The sequence below is a fragment of the Lipotes vexillifer genome, unplaced genomic scaffold (genome assembly GCF_000442215.2).
Source record: "Lipotes vexillifer unplaced genomic scaffold, Lipotes_vexillifer_v1.1 scaffold776, whole genome shotgun sequence".
NCBI classification, from domain to species: domain Eukaryota; kingdom Metazoa; phylum Chordata; class Mammalia; order Artiodactyla; family Lipotidae; genus Lipotes; species Lipotes vexillifer.
The window spans coordinates 2,172,077-2,189,255 of NW_006777292.1; the positions used below are offsets into that span (position 1 = coordinate 2,172,077).

Below are 17,179 nucleotides of genomic sequence, written 5' to 3' on the forward strand. Positions count from 1 at the left end.
AATTAAGATGAAGAATTAGATGTGAAATGTACCTAGCATTTTGTCAGGCACACGGTAAGCCCTAAACTAATGCTTGTGTTTTTTCTCAATCCCTCCACTGGAAAACCAGATTGGAAAGCAAGATGCTTGAGGCTTCACTACTAGGAAGAAGGAAAGGAACTTGACACAGCTTCTAGAAACATTAAAATTTTCTATAAATAATCGTATTAGTCACTGTGTACAGTTTCTCCAAAGACAGAAGAATTGCTGTTGTCATCTGTTAAACAGGTGCTTATGTAACCCAGGTGTTCATGTAACAGGACTGGAGGAAGTAAGGACAAAGGGGAAAAGTACTGATGCTACAAGGTTAAAGCTGAATTTTTCCACTCAAGGCTGATTTTAACCAAACATCAGTTTTTTATGAAAATGTGTAGAATCACAGGAGGTGGCCCTGTAGATCTCAGAGAAAGAATCTGTACAAGATACAAACTGAGTAGAATGTTGCTTTATAGAAGGATAGCAGTGGGAGAAATATTTTGCTGGCTAAATAGAACTTGGAATCTATACACTTCCATCTTAGCATCTGTCACACTATACTAAAGTATTCTGCTCACAAATATCTGCACTATCAGACTATAAGCTCCTTGGAGGTGACTTTTTTTCTCATTCTCATCTTTGGAATACCATTGCCCAGCACACAGCAGGTACTCTATAAATGTGGGATGAATTCAACTGAAACTAACACTGAAATCACAAAGGGCTCCAGATTCTAAATAGAGACATAAAAGATTCTTCCTATTGAGAACAAAGGGAGAACATTTTGGGGACATGCTCTGGCTGACATCAACACTGAGCATGACTAAATTAGGAATGATCTAACAACAAGTTAGTCCTAGCAAACAGAGAGTTCATACAGCAGAATCTGAATTTCACAGGCCCTTCTCACGCAAGTAATCACACCTAAGATGTGACTCTCCTTAGGACTAAAAATACCGAGGAGCAAAACTGACAGCCTGAGTTCCGTACCCTGGTGATGTACCTTTTGATCAAACAGTCCAGTGTTGAGAGGTAACTGAGAATTTTAGATATATGCAAGAAAAAAGTTAATATAGTGAAAAATATGCCATATTGGGACTCACTTACATTTATGAAGGTATATTTTTCTACAAGCTGTTATATGGGATATTCAGGTTTGAAGCAGGGACCCTACCCTAAGCACACTAGGATTCCAGGAAGCGCCCTGTCAGAGACAAGGCTCTGCATTTGGGGTAAAGAATATGGGTGAAAGTTCAGTTCAGTATCTAATAAAAAGAAAAATAAAACATTTCAAGAAAATTATTCCTACTTGAGTCAGAAGGAATTATCAAAACAAACTGCCCCTCTTGGCTGCGATTTGGGCCTTGATTTTGTGAATGAGGGGAAGGAATTAAAAATTCTAATGTGCGATAAGAGTGGCCCTCATCTGACACTGCATCTGGTCAGTATGCAGGTAGAGGAATTGGTAGACCAACAACTACAGGAAGCTCTCCTGGCAAAAAAATGAAGGTGGGGAAATGAGCTCTAGACCCAGAGATGGTACTAATTATAACGAGTGCATTTGAGGACTACAGAAATGACAGAATTAGGCTTAACAAGCAGAGGTTTGCTCCAAGGGGACCAATAAATGGCAGGCTAAGAATTTAAAGTCATATTATGAATTAGATTTGGCCATCTGACAATAGCTTCAGGTTTTTAAAAGTGTGTGTGTGTGTGTGTGTGTGTCTGTGTGTGTGTGTGTTGTGCGTACAGCTCAAACAACTTTGGGCATAGTCTAACTCAGTCTTTTCCTCTGAAGCACAGAGGAAAATGGATTCTAATTTTTACTACTGCAGAGACTGGTTCTCAAAAACAGGGAGCTGGACCACTAGAAAGGTGCTCTACTGCCCTTGACGCAGTGAATGGGACGAGAGGGCAGAACTAAGAGAGCACCAGAGAACCTTGTACTCTTATGGCTGTCACATACAATCCTTCTAGCAGAAAGGCAGTTTATCCCTAGCCTACATTCTTGTTCTGTAAGAGGCAACTGAGAGGTGAAAAGTACAAAACACTTCATCTCACCCCAGTCGCTCACTCCCCTTTTCCGTGGGGTGATGCCTAGTCTTATTCACTCTCTGACTGAGCCAACTATTCACTAATTGCTCTTTACGTTTATGTGTGTAACTGCACCACGCTCTGGCTCGATTTTTCAAAGGGTACCTGCCAACAAAAATATTCCAGGTCCAAGATAAAACAGAATAATTAAAAACAGCCCTTGTTATCCAATTAGCTGATCATCTCCTATTTGTACACCAAGTTATATTTTCAGTTGTTTTGCCTATCTTCCTCATTCAAGTGAACACAACAGGTTTTAACTTACAAACTGACCATCAAATTTTAAGGGATTAACAACAACCAGGATGGGGGGCAGATGCTGGGGAAGCAGTGTGGGCTTTAGAGGAAAGGAAGGTCTGAGCTTGGATTCCAAAATCTGCCACTTACTAAGGCTAATCAGTAGAGTGGCAAAAACAATTCATACTTTGTAGGCTGTTACAAATATTAAATGACAGTGACAAAATAATTCTATAAAGAATGTAGTACATAAAAGGCTCTCAAAATTGCATTACATAATAACAGCATGCTCACAGTATCTTAGCATCTGCAGAGCAAAAATAAAAGTTCTCGAAGGCTCCTATTTCTATTCCTAAAATTAAAAGGTTGAAATGGGAGGGGTGAGATGTTATAATTTGTTTTTGGAGAGAAAATATATAGCAGGGGTTCAGCGGTATCTTTCACCACATGTAAAGTCCATAAGGAGTGTCTACTTGGAGATTTGCTTCAATGCAATCACTATTCTACGAACACCTACTAGTCATTCATTCAGCAAATATATTTAAGTTCTCCCTAGGCTCCAGGCCTGTGGTAAGTGTTGGCGAGACAGCTATAAATAATATAGACACAAGTCTGGCTCTTAAACAGCTTACAGTTTAGCAGGTGAGCTAAGCCAGCACATGAAGGATAAAAGCACTGTTGGGTGTTACAGGAGCACACAGGAGAATATCACCAAATCTTCAAGGGAGATTTCACGGAAAGTTCACTGTAGGAAGCAATCACCAAAGAGACATCTGAAGAATAAGGAGTGAGCCGAAGGAGGACAAGTTCTAGACAGACAATAGCATGTGCAAAGGTTTTGAGGTCAAACAATGCTGAAAATTCAAGAATTACAAGTAGTTTAGTCCTACCAGAACTTTGGGCACAACCTGGATGAGTGAGTACAAAGGGGGACAAAGCAGAGATAAAAGAGTACGTAGTGACTTCCCTGGTGGTCCAGGGGTTAAGACTCGGTGCTCCCAATGCAGGAAGCCCGGGTTTGATCCCTGGTCAGGGAACTAGATCCCCCATGCCGCAACTAAGATCCCATGTGTGGCAACAAAGACCCCGCATGCCACAACTAAGAGCTGGCGTTGCCAAAATAAATCAATAAAAAAAATTTTTTTTTTAAAGAGTAGGTAGACAATGCAGTTAGCAAGGTAAGCAGGAGTCAGATCATGAAGTAAAGACCACTCACGCTAAAGAGCTCTGAGTTAATCCTGGAGACACGGTGAAGTTCCTGAAGAGTCAGAACAACAAGATCAGATTTGCCTTTTAGGAAGCTTACTCGACTGTAGCGTGAGAAAAGAACCTGTGGGAACTCTCTTAAATCATATAAAGAAACTATCTTAGAAGAAAAAACCCCAAAACCCCAACCAAATGTTAAAAAGAATCTCAGCTGTTTTAGAAATAAAAGATTTACTTGGCAATTTAAAGGAAAAAAATGTTAACGCCCAAAGGCTACGACGATCTGCAACTGTAGCATAATGAAAGATAAGGCTCTGCATCTCAGGTAAGCCTTGTTTTCTAGAAACAAGGGAAAATAAGAGAGGTCCCAACCTGAATCTCTCCACTTCCTTCCCCCCTGCCCTCTCCAGGCAGCTTACGCCTGCTCAGTCTTTGTCTTTTCACTTATGGACCCAATTTGAGCAACAAAATAAAAATTTTGTTATAGAAAAGCCTTGGGGAAACTGCAGTGTGCCAAATAGCTTTAAAAAATTAAATGCTAGCAGATGAGAACCAGTTCTGACCCCAAGGTCAAGCAAAACTAATCTTAGCTATATTGCCAGTGGTCATTAAATAACGAGAATTTCTGTAGGTAGTTTCTAAATTAGAAAGTCTGAGATCTTACCAGTGGGGTGCAAACATGAGCACCGGAGCATAATAATTAGACTTAGATACTTTTCCGAATTTGCCTTTTAAAAATAAATTATGCCATTAAGCTCTAAATGCAAGGATTAAAATTTCACAAACTTCTACTTAAATCAAAATGTGGTGACAACTACTGGCACACAACCAAATACTAAAAGAATCTTAGCTGTTTTAGAAATAAAACATTTGCTTCCAACTTGATGCAAACGTTTTTAGGGTCTATGATTAAGCTGATCTGTAAATACAGCATAAGATAAACAGGTAAGGGAAGTCTTTTATGTGGCAAATAAAAAGCTAGTATCAAGATTTTGAAGGATGTTTGGCTGTAACTCACAAAAGACTTGAGACAAAGTAAATGACTATACATTCCTAAAAATTAAAATATGCATATTTTATAGAGTGATTAAAAACATAGGAATTTATCATTACTATAAGACATTTCTTACAAGGTTATGTGCAAATTTAAAAAATAATAATGCCACAACTACTTTAGGAAACATAGTCAAATCCATTCCATAGTCCATCCACCCAAAGGAATGGACTCACATTTTTTCTTTTACAATAAGAGAAAGTCTCTACTTTCCATACTTTCTAAAAATAATTAAATAAATTTAATATTTCAAAATGTGCTTTGGGTATTTGTGATTCACCAACTTGCTTAATTATTTCAAAAATCACTATTTCAAAAACTTCCATATTTTTATATACAGTTATTATTTGTTCACTGACTGATGTGAAGAATGATGCAATGGGAACTACATCAATGGTATCCTGGGAGACAAGATACCATTCATTCATCCATTCATTTCTTTGTTAAACAAATATCTGAGTACTACCTGTGTGCCAGACAATGGGCACTAAAAAAAAAATAAAAAAACTTAAGTCCCTGAAGAAACATAATACTATATTTCATCAAATGTGAGATGCCATCAATAGTAAGACTAACTCGTAACTAATAAAGAAAAAACATGGGCTTCCCTGGTGGCGCAGTGGTTGAGAGTCCGCCTGCCGATGCAGGAGACACGGGTTCGTGCCCCGGCCCAGGAGGATCTCACATGCCGCGGAGCGGCTGGGCCCGTGAGCCATGGCCGCTGAGCCTGCGCGTCCGGAGCCTGTGCTCCGCAACGGGAGTGGCCACAACAGTGAGAGGCCCGCGCACCGCAAAAAAAAAAAGAAAAAACGCTTTCAATTAAATTATGACGCAATGCCTTGGATGAATCACATCAGCCTCTTAGTGCTTTGATATTTTTTAAATCTATTTAGAAAAATTTGGCAATTTTTCCTGCCTTCAATACGCTGCTTGACATTTTAAATGGCAACCATTTTTTCACAGATCTCAGTACAAAACACAGCTTCATTTACTTTGGGATGTCTTCCTTTCTTGGCTGCCATAAACCATTTAGTGTTATTAAAGAAAAGTAAATGGAACTGTGATGATTTTGCCAATGGCACATGTTTACTTCACTAATGCTAAATTCACATCTCTTGACCTTGTTTTGGTCCTTTACTGTGTGTTCAATAACTTTGTGTTTCAACACCATATCATAATGGAATCTTTTTGAAGATATCTTAAACGGCAATTAAACCCAACATATGTAGAGCTGACATTGTGTACATAACTCAATTGAAATGATGATACTAAATATAGCTACAACTAAACTTGTACAAGCACAAGCAATTACAACCTGGCCAAATGGCCACCTGACTGACAGCGACTGACAGATGCCATCAAGCGATAGATATATTCCAAATTCAAAGACGTTAAAATGTGAAAAACATGTCTTAGAATCAGTAATAGCAGCAAACACTCACACAGCACTATGAGGAAAGCAACATTCTATGTAGTCTACATACATTATGTCACAAAAACTTGTAAGGTAGATAGATTATGTGCCTCTAGATGAGGAAACTGAGGCTTGGGGGCTGGCGGGTGTTTCAGTAACCTGCCCCAATATCACAAAGCTAGCACGTGCCAAGGTTAGCTTTTGAATCCAGGCAGTCTGGGCTATGCTTTTAACCACTACGTCATGTGGTCTCTTAAGTTATTAATCAATAACTAGCCTTGTGACCTAACCCAAATCGTTAGAGACTCCTTTCCTTACCTGGAAAAGGAGGAAAATGGAATGCATGATTATGGAGCCCTTTCCCAGGAGGAAAATATTATAATTCTATAATCTTCTACAGTAAAATGTTATCACCATGGTAGAGTCTCTCCTTAACCCAATACAGTTCAAAGACGTTCACTGACATTAGTGATTAGTGAAAGGAATGTAACTTTTACTATTAGTCTAAAATACACACACTTAGAAAGGTTTTAAGAAACAGACACACATGTACCACCATTTCTCTTTTTCAGGGTAACGGCAAAAGGCTGACTGTAGACACAAATGATCCAATTTGTGGGTTTTACTCTGCCTGTGTACTACATTTATGATAGAAATTTAGCCATTTAAAATTTTAATCCAAAATTAACAAATGATTTCAATGTGTCCATTGAACATACATACACTGCATAGTCCTTTATTCTTTAAAAATCTTTTCATTTATGAGGGAAAAAACAATAGATTAATAACAGATGCAAATATGGCAACATTTTCTCTCTTGACCCAATTTAAGGGTGGAATTAAATGTGCATTACACACTTGACAACTCTTCTGCCCCAAGGCGGGGTGGGTTGTCACACCCTTTGGATTTTCTACAGGCCAAGCCAGCTGCCCTCCCTCCTAGGTAACCTTCCTTCAGACCCACAGCCTCTGATCATAAGGCAACACAGTGGTGCTTAAGATAATTCCTAATAGTTCATTTTGAAGTTGTCTACAGAAGGAGAGTTAATAAAGGAAAGAGATCACAAGGTGCAATGTGTTTAATGCTTTCAGTATTTATTCACAAACATCAAATACTGTATCAGTTTTGGGCCTTGCTTTTCTCTTTTATATACACATACACATGCAGACAAAATAATCTGCCCCAACGGAAATCAGAGAAAACATTAAAAAGATTTCTGGGGAAAAAAGTGAAAAAAGGAATATAAGTGAACTGTTGGCAAAAGTAGGCTTAAAAAACAAGTGAGAAGATGCTCAAAGATGAAAGGCCCTGGCCAGTACACAGAATTTTACTATTACATACCTTCCCATGCTGCCCAGCTCTTTCATAACAAATGACAACATCTTCCCACATTTCTAGCTTCTCAAATATCTGAAGGGCTGAACTGGTACATCCCAACTCAAAGAGTAAACTTGCAAGCTGGCGCTAGAAAATCAAGTTAAAATAATGAACAATCCTTTACACAAAGACAGATTCCTGTTCCACTTGTAGGTATATCCAATCTGCCATTTTAAGCATCTGCTTACTGTATTAAATGCCTAATTTCTACAATTCAACCTCTACTAACTATAAATTTGCAATCATTCAATACTTACCTTTACTTTAGCAAGCCTCTTTAGAGGGGGTAAGGAATTAAAAAACGATACAGGAACTGTTCAAAACACTCAATATATCAATTTTTTCCCAAGAATTCAGAACTTAAAACGCAAAATCTGTATTTCTTCATTACCTAGAGATTCTATATATGACAATCTCTGTTGTAAAGCTGATATCCAATAAATCAATTTTTAAAACTCTAGTTAGAATGGCCATTATCAGAAAGACAAGAGATAAGTGTTGCTGAGGGTGTGGAGAAAAGGGAACTCTTCTGCACTGTTGGTGGGAATGTAAACTGGTGCAGCCACTACATAAAACTGTATGGAGGTTCCTCAGGAGGCTGAAAGTAGAACTACCATATGATCCAATAATTCTACTTCTGGGCATATAGCTGAGGAAAATGAAAACACTAATTTATTTTAAGCACATCCTAAAAAACTTAGCTACTAATTTCCCAGTCCTTGGCAGATAAAAGGGTGCAAATTATGGTAAGGTGAGTGAAGGTTAAATACATTCAAAAATAAACATACTGTATATTACAAGTGATCCAACCTGCAGGAATAGAAAAACAATATTAAAAAGGTTTAAAAAGTAGGTGAGACTCTTGAAGGTCTGATTTCAAAATTCAATACATATTTAAGAGTTAAGAGGCTAATGGACATGGAACATGCAGGACTAACAAACTTAGAAAGTAAAATGAAATATGCCTGAAAATTATAAACTAACATATTATTGAAATAAATAAAAGGGATGGTCCAATTCTTCCGTATCCTATGAAATACAAGAGAATTTGGCTATTTTAGAATATGTGGTTGGACATTTTCAAAACCTGAACATAGCACATGGGAGCTGGAATAAATCTTAATGCTCACGTAGTAAGTAGTTTAATCTTTCATTTAATAGATGAAGAAAGTTATGACATCTAAGCTGATATGATCTTTAGCTAGCAGTAAAGATGAATTCTCTTTTTATAATAAACTATGCTGTTACTTCTTGATCTTTAAAAATAATACATAAAGATATGGTTACTCCCTATTATGAAAGAAAAATGATTTAATTTCTTAATGAAAGAGGATGTTTATCTAACTGCCCAAATATCCTAAAATCCACAGCTTCCTAAGCAGATAAAATAAACACTTAGCCTACATTCTAAATTTATTTCAACAGTATTTAATTTTCCTAATGCTTCTGTTCAGAAACAGAGTAACAGCTACACCCTCAACAGACATGTTTTGTCATAATAACAGTCTGAGAGGTTTATACACCACAAATCACACAGTACAAAGCACTTAAATTTCACAGATCAGGGTCAAAAACATGCCAAAAAGTTCCAGCTTTTAACACCTTCCTGATGAAGAAGCTACTCCTTTTGAGATGATATGACAAAGCTTTTTTTGTGCCTATGTTTTATTGAGATGCCTTCAATAGATAAAATGAATCCCAATGTGTAATAAACCTCCTCATTTACCCTGTGCTTAAGAATAACCTACTCTCTAAGAAATCTTATGATGGAGATTCTGAGTCATTGAATTGTGGGTTGGCATTTATAGTTCTAAATCACTACCTATGTGCCTAATCCACAAGAGAGGACAGGAAGCTGGTTAAAATGACAATAGTTACTAAATCATCTAGAAATTTCTGGCTAGCATCATTTAACGCCACTTAGCCACTCTGCACCATAGCTTTCACATCTGTAAAATGGGGCTGTTTCACAAAATTGTTGCAATAAAATAAGATAATGTGTGTGAAAGGCAGAACAAAATGTGTACCTCATAATAAATGTGCAGTAAAAGCTGGCTGTTATTATTTGTAATAATTACAGCCCAATGGAGATACAGGAAAGGAGGTAAACTAGACTGAAAGTTGGGAAAATAGAGATGTAGTTCATGAACAGCTATATGATCAACATTGGAAAAGTGCAGTTAATTGCACTGGGCCTCAATTTTCTTTTCTGTAGAATTAAACTGGACCACATATCTTAAGTGGCCTTCAGTGCTTAAAATTTTACAAACTAGAGAACCGACGCTTCTTACACAGGAGAACCATGGTGTGGGAGCTAAACTAGGTATTCTCATATCATTAGAAAGAGGAGTGTAGTTAAGGGTATCTCACAATATCAAGTATTGAATAAATGCTTTCCTTTACCTTTTGTACACAACTTGCTTAAAAGGTTCATTCTTTAGCAGAAGGTCCTTAAAGAGCTTTTAAACACTGAAAATGAAGACTTCTGTGGTTCTAGTTAATCTAGTTTAAATTTTTTTTAATGTTATAAAAGTCTAATATCACTTTACTCAAATAGCAGTTTGAAGTAACTGGCAATCCTCAGCTAGATACTTTTATTCTTTTCACTGAAATATTTGAAAACTCAAACATAAACATCTAATGCGTTAATCTTTCAAGTGCGAAGTATTTTCCATACCCAATGACAACAACAACAAAAATACCTGAATGGCCCAATGAGGTGGCACTTGACAGCAATAGAAAATCTTCAGACGTTCCAATACAGACGTAGTCTTATCTTCAAATTGGTCTGCAAGAGCCTTAAGAGCACGTATCATAATCAGAATCTATATGTGCAATAACTTTTTAATATAAACAAGATTCTTATTGCAAGTTATAAAAACAGACATATAAACAATAAAGAACACAAGTTACTTTGATAAGGTGATGGGATGTGTGAATTTTTTCTTGAATCTCATTTTTTATTTTTATTTTTTTTGGCTGCATTGGGTCTTCGTTGCTGCGCACGGGCTTTTCTCTAGTTGCGGTGAGCAGGGGCTACTCTTTGTTGCAGTGCGCGGGCTTCTCATTGCGGTGGCTTCTCTAGTTGCAGAGCACGGGCTCTAGGAGTGAGGGCTTCAGTAGTTGTAGCATGCGAGCTCAGTAGTTGCGGCACTCGTGCCCTAGAGCACGTGGGCTTCAGTAGTTGTGGCACATGGACTCAGCAGTTGTGGCACGCGGGCTTAGTTGCTCCACGGCATGTGGGATCTTCCCAAACCAGGGATCAAACCCTTGTCCTCTGCATTGGCAGATAGATTCTTAACCATGGCGCCACCAGGGAAGTCCCTGAATTTCTTTAAATGTTCAAAAAAAACTTTAAATTAATCAACATCTATGTAAATTTGTACATTTAAAACTTACCAGGAAAATAGTTTATTTTTATTTATTTATTTATTTTTGGCAGTACACGGGCCTCTCACTGTTGTGGCCTCTCCCGTTGCGGAGAACAGGCTCCGGACGCGCAGGCTCAGCGGCCATGACTCATGGGCCCAGACAGTCCACGGCATGTGGGATCTTCCCGGACCGAGGTACGAACCCCTGCCCCCTGCATCGGCAGGTGGACTCTCAACCACTGCGCCACCAGGGAAGCCCAGGAAAATAGTTTTTTAAATTGAGGTTTCCTATAATAGTTCTTTCAAAGAACTAGCCTTATTAATCAGCCTTTTTACTTTTTCTAAGAAAAATTGTTCTTCAGCATATCTATTTCACAGCCATACTGTCACTGTGACAACGGCACCTTCTAACATAAATTAGAGAAAAATTACATGAAGAACTTCATTTAGGAATTTTCTAATGAATAAAGTGAAATCAAAGCGTGTGTCTATTTGATCACAGAGGGTGAGTTCTCTTACTCTTCAGCAAGAGAGACATAGCGCAGGACATTCATTCATGTGAGACCACCCTTAAGGTGCAGTGGACAGCTTCAACCTGCATGCACTGAGGAATCCCTCCGATGGTCCGAAATACCTGTACTTTGTACCAAGTAACTGAACTCGAAGAGGCTATGTCAAGAAGCAGACCAACAAGACCACGATGGCTGACTCTGAGAAAAGGTACCAGGGCCAGATGCAAAGCCAAAGGCTGGCACTAACTGGTAGTCACGTGATGAGTCATCACAAGACCCCACATATTCCGCATCAAAGTGAATGCAGACGCTCGGGAGTCCTAGGCAAATACACAGACAGTAGTCCCATTACCGTGATCATCTTCACCTGCCTCCTCATTTGCCATACAGTACGCATACATGTTTTTTCTGTTTTATATGGAGACCTCTCAACTGTGAATTATCATGACCTTTTTTGCATAATGCAGTACTCAAATTTTCTATTTTTGGCAATTGACTAGTTTTCACAGGCCTGTCTTATAAGGATTAGATGGCAACAGTACGTCAACGTTAATTTTCTGATGTTAATGCACATATTGTAGTTATGTAGGAGAGCATCCATGTATTTGAGGATGATGAAGCACTATGTTTGCAACTTACTTTCCAAAACTTTAGGATACAAAAGACAGTTGGTCCTGTACTTAAAACTTTTCTGTAAGTTTGAAATTTTTTTCAAGTTTTTATGAAATTAAAATTGAAAATTTCAACAACAAAAATAGTAAGAGGTAGCAAGTTCAAACTTCCTCAGGAGAAAGAAAAGGACAAGAATCTAACAAATCCCACTATAAGTAAGAGGAGACCAGTTTCTGAGCAGGGGAACTGCTCCTCAACTGGGGGAAAAGGGAAGTTCTCTATATTATAATAGGTGGGAGATACATTTGTTAGTCTAAGAATACCCTGCAGAATGAGAAAACACTCATTACATCACTTCTTTGACAATCCAAGATGTTATTCAATCAAATCAGTCAGAACAAACTGAGTCATAACCAGACTCCTAAACCATCTTGATCAAAATATTTTTAAAGCTTTCTGGCCTTACTTCAGAGAAACTTAATAGCAAAAAGGTTGCATGCTTCTGCCCAAAGCTATTTAGTTGTAGGAGAGAGAGAAGAGAAGAAAAACCTCTGGCTGAATACATATGGTTACAATACATAAATAGAAGGTTCACTGAATTACTTCATTAAGGGAGGCAACTTTTCCCTTTTATCAAATTATTTTTATTCCTTTGGAAAGAAAAAATAAATAATGCTTATTTAATAATTAAAAGCCAAAAGCAACATCCCAACATTTACTTTTATGAAGTCTTAATTACATGCAAGACATCTGATTTTCAAACAAAACTCATGCTGTTTGCTGCACTTACTGCATCTAGCTAAAACGTATTAATCAGTGCTCAGTAAATACTTCCTCATTTATTAATAAACAGATTTATTATGTATTTCAGATACTCTCAGATACTTTTAGATAGTCTCAGAGTGTCTCTGGTACTCTCAGATACTCTCCAAAATGTCAGAGACCACCGGAGAGAGCAAAGAATGAACATTTATTTGAATCTGATACCATAAATAAGCCTCTGTACAAGTACAGCCATGCTTTATAAGAACTCGAATAGGCCATGTGTATGATAAAGATTAAAAACAGAATTCTAACCTATTTTCACTCCTGCACAGAATATACTTCTTCCTACCTTAAATATGACAACCACCTAAAGATTCACCTACCAATAAAACCAAGAACATCAAATTAATTTGTCTATTTCCTCTACTGAATTCAAAGTACTCTCTTATTTGCTAACTCACTCCAAATACAGGGACTTATTTACAATTCATCTCTAGGTTTTTCAGAGCAGGATTATTTCTAGTGACTCATTCTGGAATAATCTCATTATAGTCAAATGAACTGGAGCCCTTTACAAGAAAAAGAACACTGATAGGTGAAGTGGCCTGCATGCTGTTCTAGATCAACCTCCAACAAGCAAGTCATTTAAACACAAAGGCACTCATCTACGAAACGATTTTCTAAATGATCTTTTGCACTCCAAACACTCTGAGTATATGGCTTTATCAAAAGAGTATTTTGTTTAATTTCAAGCATTTGAGGAGGTTGCTAGTTTCAGGTACCATTAGCCGAACACAAGTATCAGGTTCATCCCTCAGGGGCAAACTGTACCAAAGCGGTCTGGAAGACAACGGCAAGACATTGAGTCCTAGGAGGATGGGACTGAATGAACAGCGAGCCCGAGCTCCTGCCGTGTATACGTGTGTGTGTGAACGTGGACAGAAACAGTAGCTCAGAGACAAACTGGCACTTTGTAAGCTTTCACACCCCTCCAGAAATTGAGGTAAATGACCTCTAAAGCAGTGTCCTACCCTTTCACTTGCCATTTTCTCTCTCCAGTTTCTAAATTTCATGTATTTCACACCTGAAAGTCATGGGCACTTTGTCATAAGTTAAAACTGGTATGAGAAGTTGCCTTTAAGGGAAAATGGTAACATCAAAAATGGAGAGAGAGAGAGAAGTGAATATACCCTAGACCAATCATTAAGAGTTGAAAGCAAGCAGAGTGTACATAGGAGGGTGACAGAAGAAATGTGGATAAACGGGAAAGACGATGAGTAAAGAGTAAGGAAGAGTCTAGGGCTCAGTCAGGAGGTAGGGGGACAGCCAAGTCACAGAAAATCCAGGTATGATAACTGCTGAGAGACACCAAAGATGACCTCATGATGTATAAACTACTGTGATATGAAACTGTTTTCAAGTTTTAAGACTCCCTTTTAATGTCTTTTTCTCCCCAAACTCCACCGCAAAGCATTTATACTTTGAGTGTCCTTTGAGACAACGTGCTTGTGCATATAGATTCTCTAACCCCAGACAATAATGACTCTCCAGCCTTCCAGGAGCCACAGTACCAGAGGTCAGGAGATACCTCTAAGGAATGGGGAATAAAAGAATAAAACCCTGGAAAACAGTGATGGGTCCTCTCTTTTCAATGCTCTGTTTTCAGTAGAGAAAGATCTTCCCCTCCAAAAAACTAGAGAAGATCAAGACTACATTTTAAAATTAGCACATGGAAAATGACTTAGTATAGAAGGACAATTCTGAACAAGGTCTGGTATGATTTAGACTTTATTTATGTGCTCGTATCTAAAAGTATGGCACACATATCTTCAAAAGAACAGAGCTAGTCCCTAAGGACCTACACTTTCACTGAAGGATATTCTTTCTTGCTTGTGTGATATCAAAGTGTTTATCCACTTTCTGAAGAGCCAAGTAGAAATTAGCTGATAATCTAAAAGGTATGATTGATCATATGCCAAATCACCTTGTTTTTTTGTGCAATGTGAGTGTGTGTGTGTGTGTGTGTGTGTGTGTGTGTGTGTGTGTAGGAGGGTGGGATTTATTATAAAAATATGTACTTAATCAAATATATCCAACAGTTGGGCTGAACTGCTCTCTTTGACAGGAGTCTGCAGTCATTCCGCCATGATTCAGAGTGGTGAAGCTAACTGCCATCTCAAACTCCCAAGCCCAAGAAAATTTCTAATAGGAACAAGGGGAATGAGAATCAAAACCTATTAACAACCTACTAAGTATCAACAACACCATTAAACCTATTGTTAATCCAGTTTTACCTTGTAAATTGCAGGGAATCAGAGAGATTAAAAAAATGGCTTGCCCAGGCTTCCCTGGTGGCGCAGTGGTTAAGAATCTGCCTGCCAATGCAGGGGACACGGGTTTGAGCCCTTGTCCAGGAAGATCCCACATGCCATGGAGCAAGTAAGCCCGTGTGCCACAACTACTGAGCCTGCACTCTAGAGCCCGTGAGCCACAACTACTGAAGCCTGTGCACCTAGAGCCCGTGCTCCGCATCAAGAGAAGCCACCACAATGAGAAGCCCGTGCACTGCAACGAAGAGTAGCTTACTGCAACTAGAAAAAGCCCGCACACAGCAGCAAAGATCCAACTCAGCCATTCATTCATTCATTCATTTATTTTTTAAAAAATGGCCTGCCCAAAGTTTAAAGCTATGAAATAGGTGAGCCTGTCTGATTCCAAACACTAAGTTGACAGCTTCATTAAAACCTTACCTCCTAAGTGGAAATTATCAGAGCTGTGAAAATAAAAAGCAGCTTCTCACTGGAAAAATACTGAGAACTCTAATTAACTGGGTTTTTCCCCACCTAATCCCATAATATGGGAGTCAGGGTGTGGCCTGGCCAAGAATATCTTTAATCACTACTTCCTGTTCCAAAGACTTTTATGTGTTGGCTGGTAGGAGCTGGGTCTACTAATGGGGGCTGGGAGAGCCTAGATGTTTTTTTTATGATTCCAGACAGAAGAGATGAACATAAAGAGGCTTCAAGGAAGCCCAGACAAGGATCTTGGAACATTACCCTTAGACACACCTTAGCAGTTCTTAAACCATTTCGTTTCAGGACCCCTTTATATTTATTTTTTTAATTAATTTTTATTGGTGTATAGTTGCTTTATAATGTTGTAGGACCTCTTTAAACTCTTATAAATTATTGAGGAACTCCAAAGAGCTTTTGTTTGTGTGGGCTATCATCTATCAATATTTATCATATTAGAAATTAAAACTGAATAAAATTTAAATATTAATCCATTCTAAAAGAAAATAATGAATGTATTATATTAACATACATAATATGTTTTATGAAAAATAACTATATCTCCCTCCCCCCAAAAAGAAAAGTCTTGAAAAGACTGGCAATGTCTTGGGAATTCCCTGGCTGTCCAGTGGTTAGGACTCCGAGCTTCCACTGCTGGGGGCCCGCGTTCAATTTCTGGTCAGGGAATTAAGATCCTGTAAGCTGAGTGGCACAAAGAAAAAAGTAAAAAAAACAAAAACAAAAAACTGTCAATGTGTTACATTTTTGCAACTCTCTTTAATGTCTGGCTTAATAGATGACAGCTGGATTCTGATACCATCTTCTGTAGTCAATCTGTTACAATATGATGTTTTGGTTGAAATTTATGAAGAAAATTTGGCCTCATACAGAAAGGTAGTTGGAAAAGGGAGAAGCATGTTAACAGCTTTTTCAGTTAACTGTTCATATTATTCTCTGATACTACATCAAAATTCAAAATGTGGTAGCTTCTTAGAGTTACCTGCAATGTGGAATTTGAAATCCTATCAATGAATGTTTCCCTGTTACATTAAATACTCTGTTACAGTAAAATCCGCTGGTCTAAAAAAAAACAAAAAACTACTCACTGATGTATCTTGAACCTTGAATGGATCTTTTACCCATGCTTGATTTTTCACATCATGCATTAGTCATTTGGAAAATGTGCAGATTTACAAATGTTGACATATTTCATATAATATTAAAAACTGTATGCATTAATATCACCAATAATCTCACAAGAAAACTCTCAGCCCAGTACTTGAAGTATTGGAAACCTGTCAAATTCATAACTGCATATAAAAGATTTCCAAAAGTCTCATTTCTTTTTTCTTAAAAGCTCAAAATTTTATGACTGGTAAGAAATACTGTCAATTATTTTCCTAGAAGTGATGAGCTCACTTCATTCATTTTTAAGAAAATTTCTGCCAAATACCCACAGTCTGCCAATAGTTCTTCTTAGTAAAACCAGTGTTTCCTAGGAAAAGCAACTCGCTTGGCTTTGCTTGAGACGACCACTGTACTTCAGAATGCAGCACAAGTGTTTCCAAGTACTGCCCAGTTCATCACGTAGAATACTAAAAAGCACGCTGTCAAGGGTGAAGACTTAATAAAATAATATTTACTGCTTTATCAAAGACATTCATAAACAAAACTGTCTTGGGACTTCCCTGGTGGTCCAGTGGTTAAGAATCCGCCTTCCAATGTAGGG

At 38.0% G+C, this 17,179-nt stretch overlaps 1 protein-coding gene across 1 annotated transcript in view; it reads right to left on the minus strand.

The window, feature by feature from the left end:
* Nucleotides 1-17,179, minus strand: part of TTC27 (tetratricopeptide repeat domain 27) — a 175,054-nt gene that overhangs the window by 68,116 nt on the left and 89,759 nt on the right. Inside the window, exons 11-12 of the mRNA XM_007450951.1 lie at nucleotides 10,101-10,196; nucleotides 7,363-7,485 (exon numbers count right to left, since the gene is read on the minus strand). Of these exons, the coding sequence (XP_007451013.1) occupies nucleotides 7,363-7,485; nucleotides 10,101-10,196 (219 nt within the window). The remainder of the gene's footprint in view (nucleotides 1-7,362; nucleotides 7,486-10,100; nucleotides 10,197-17,179) is intronic.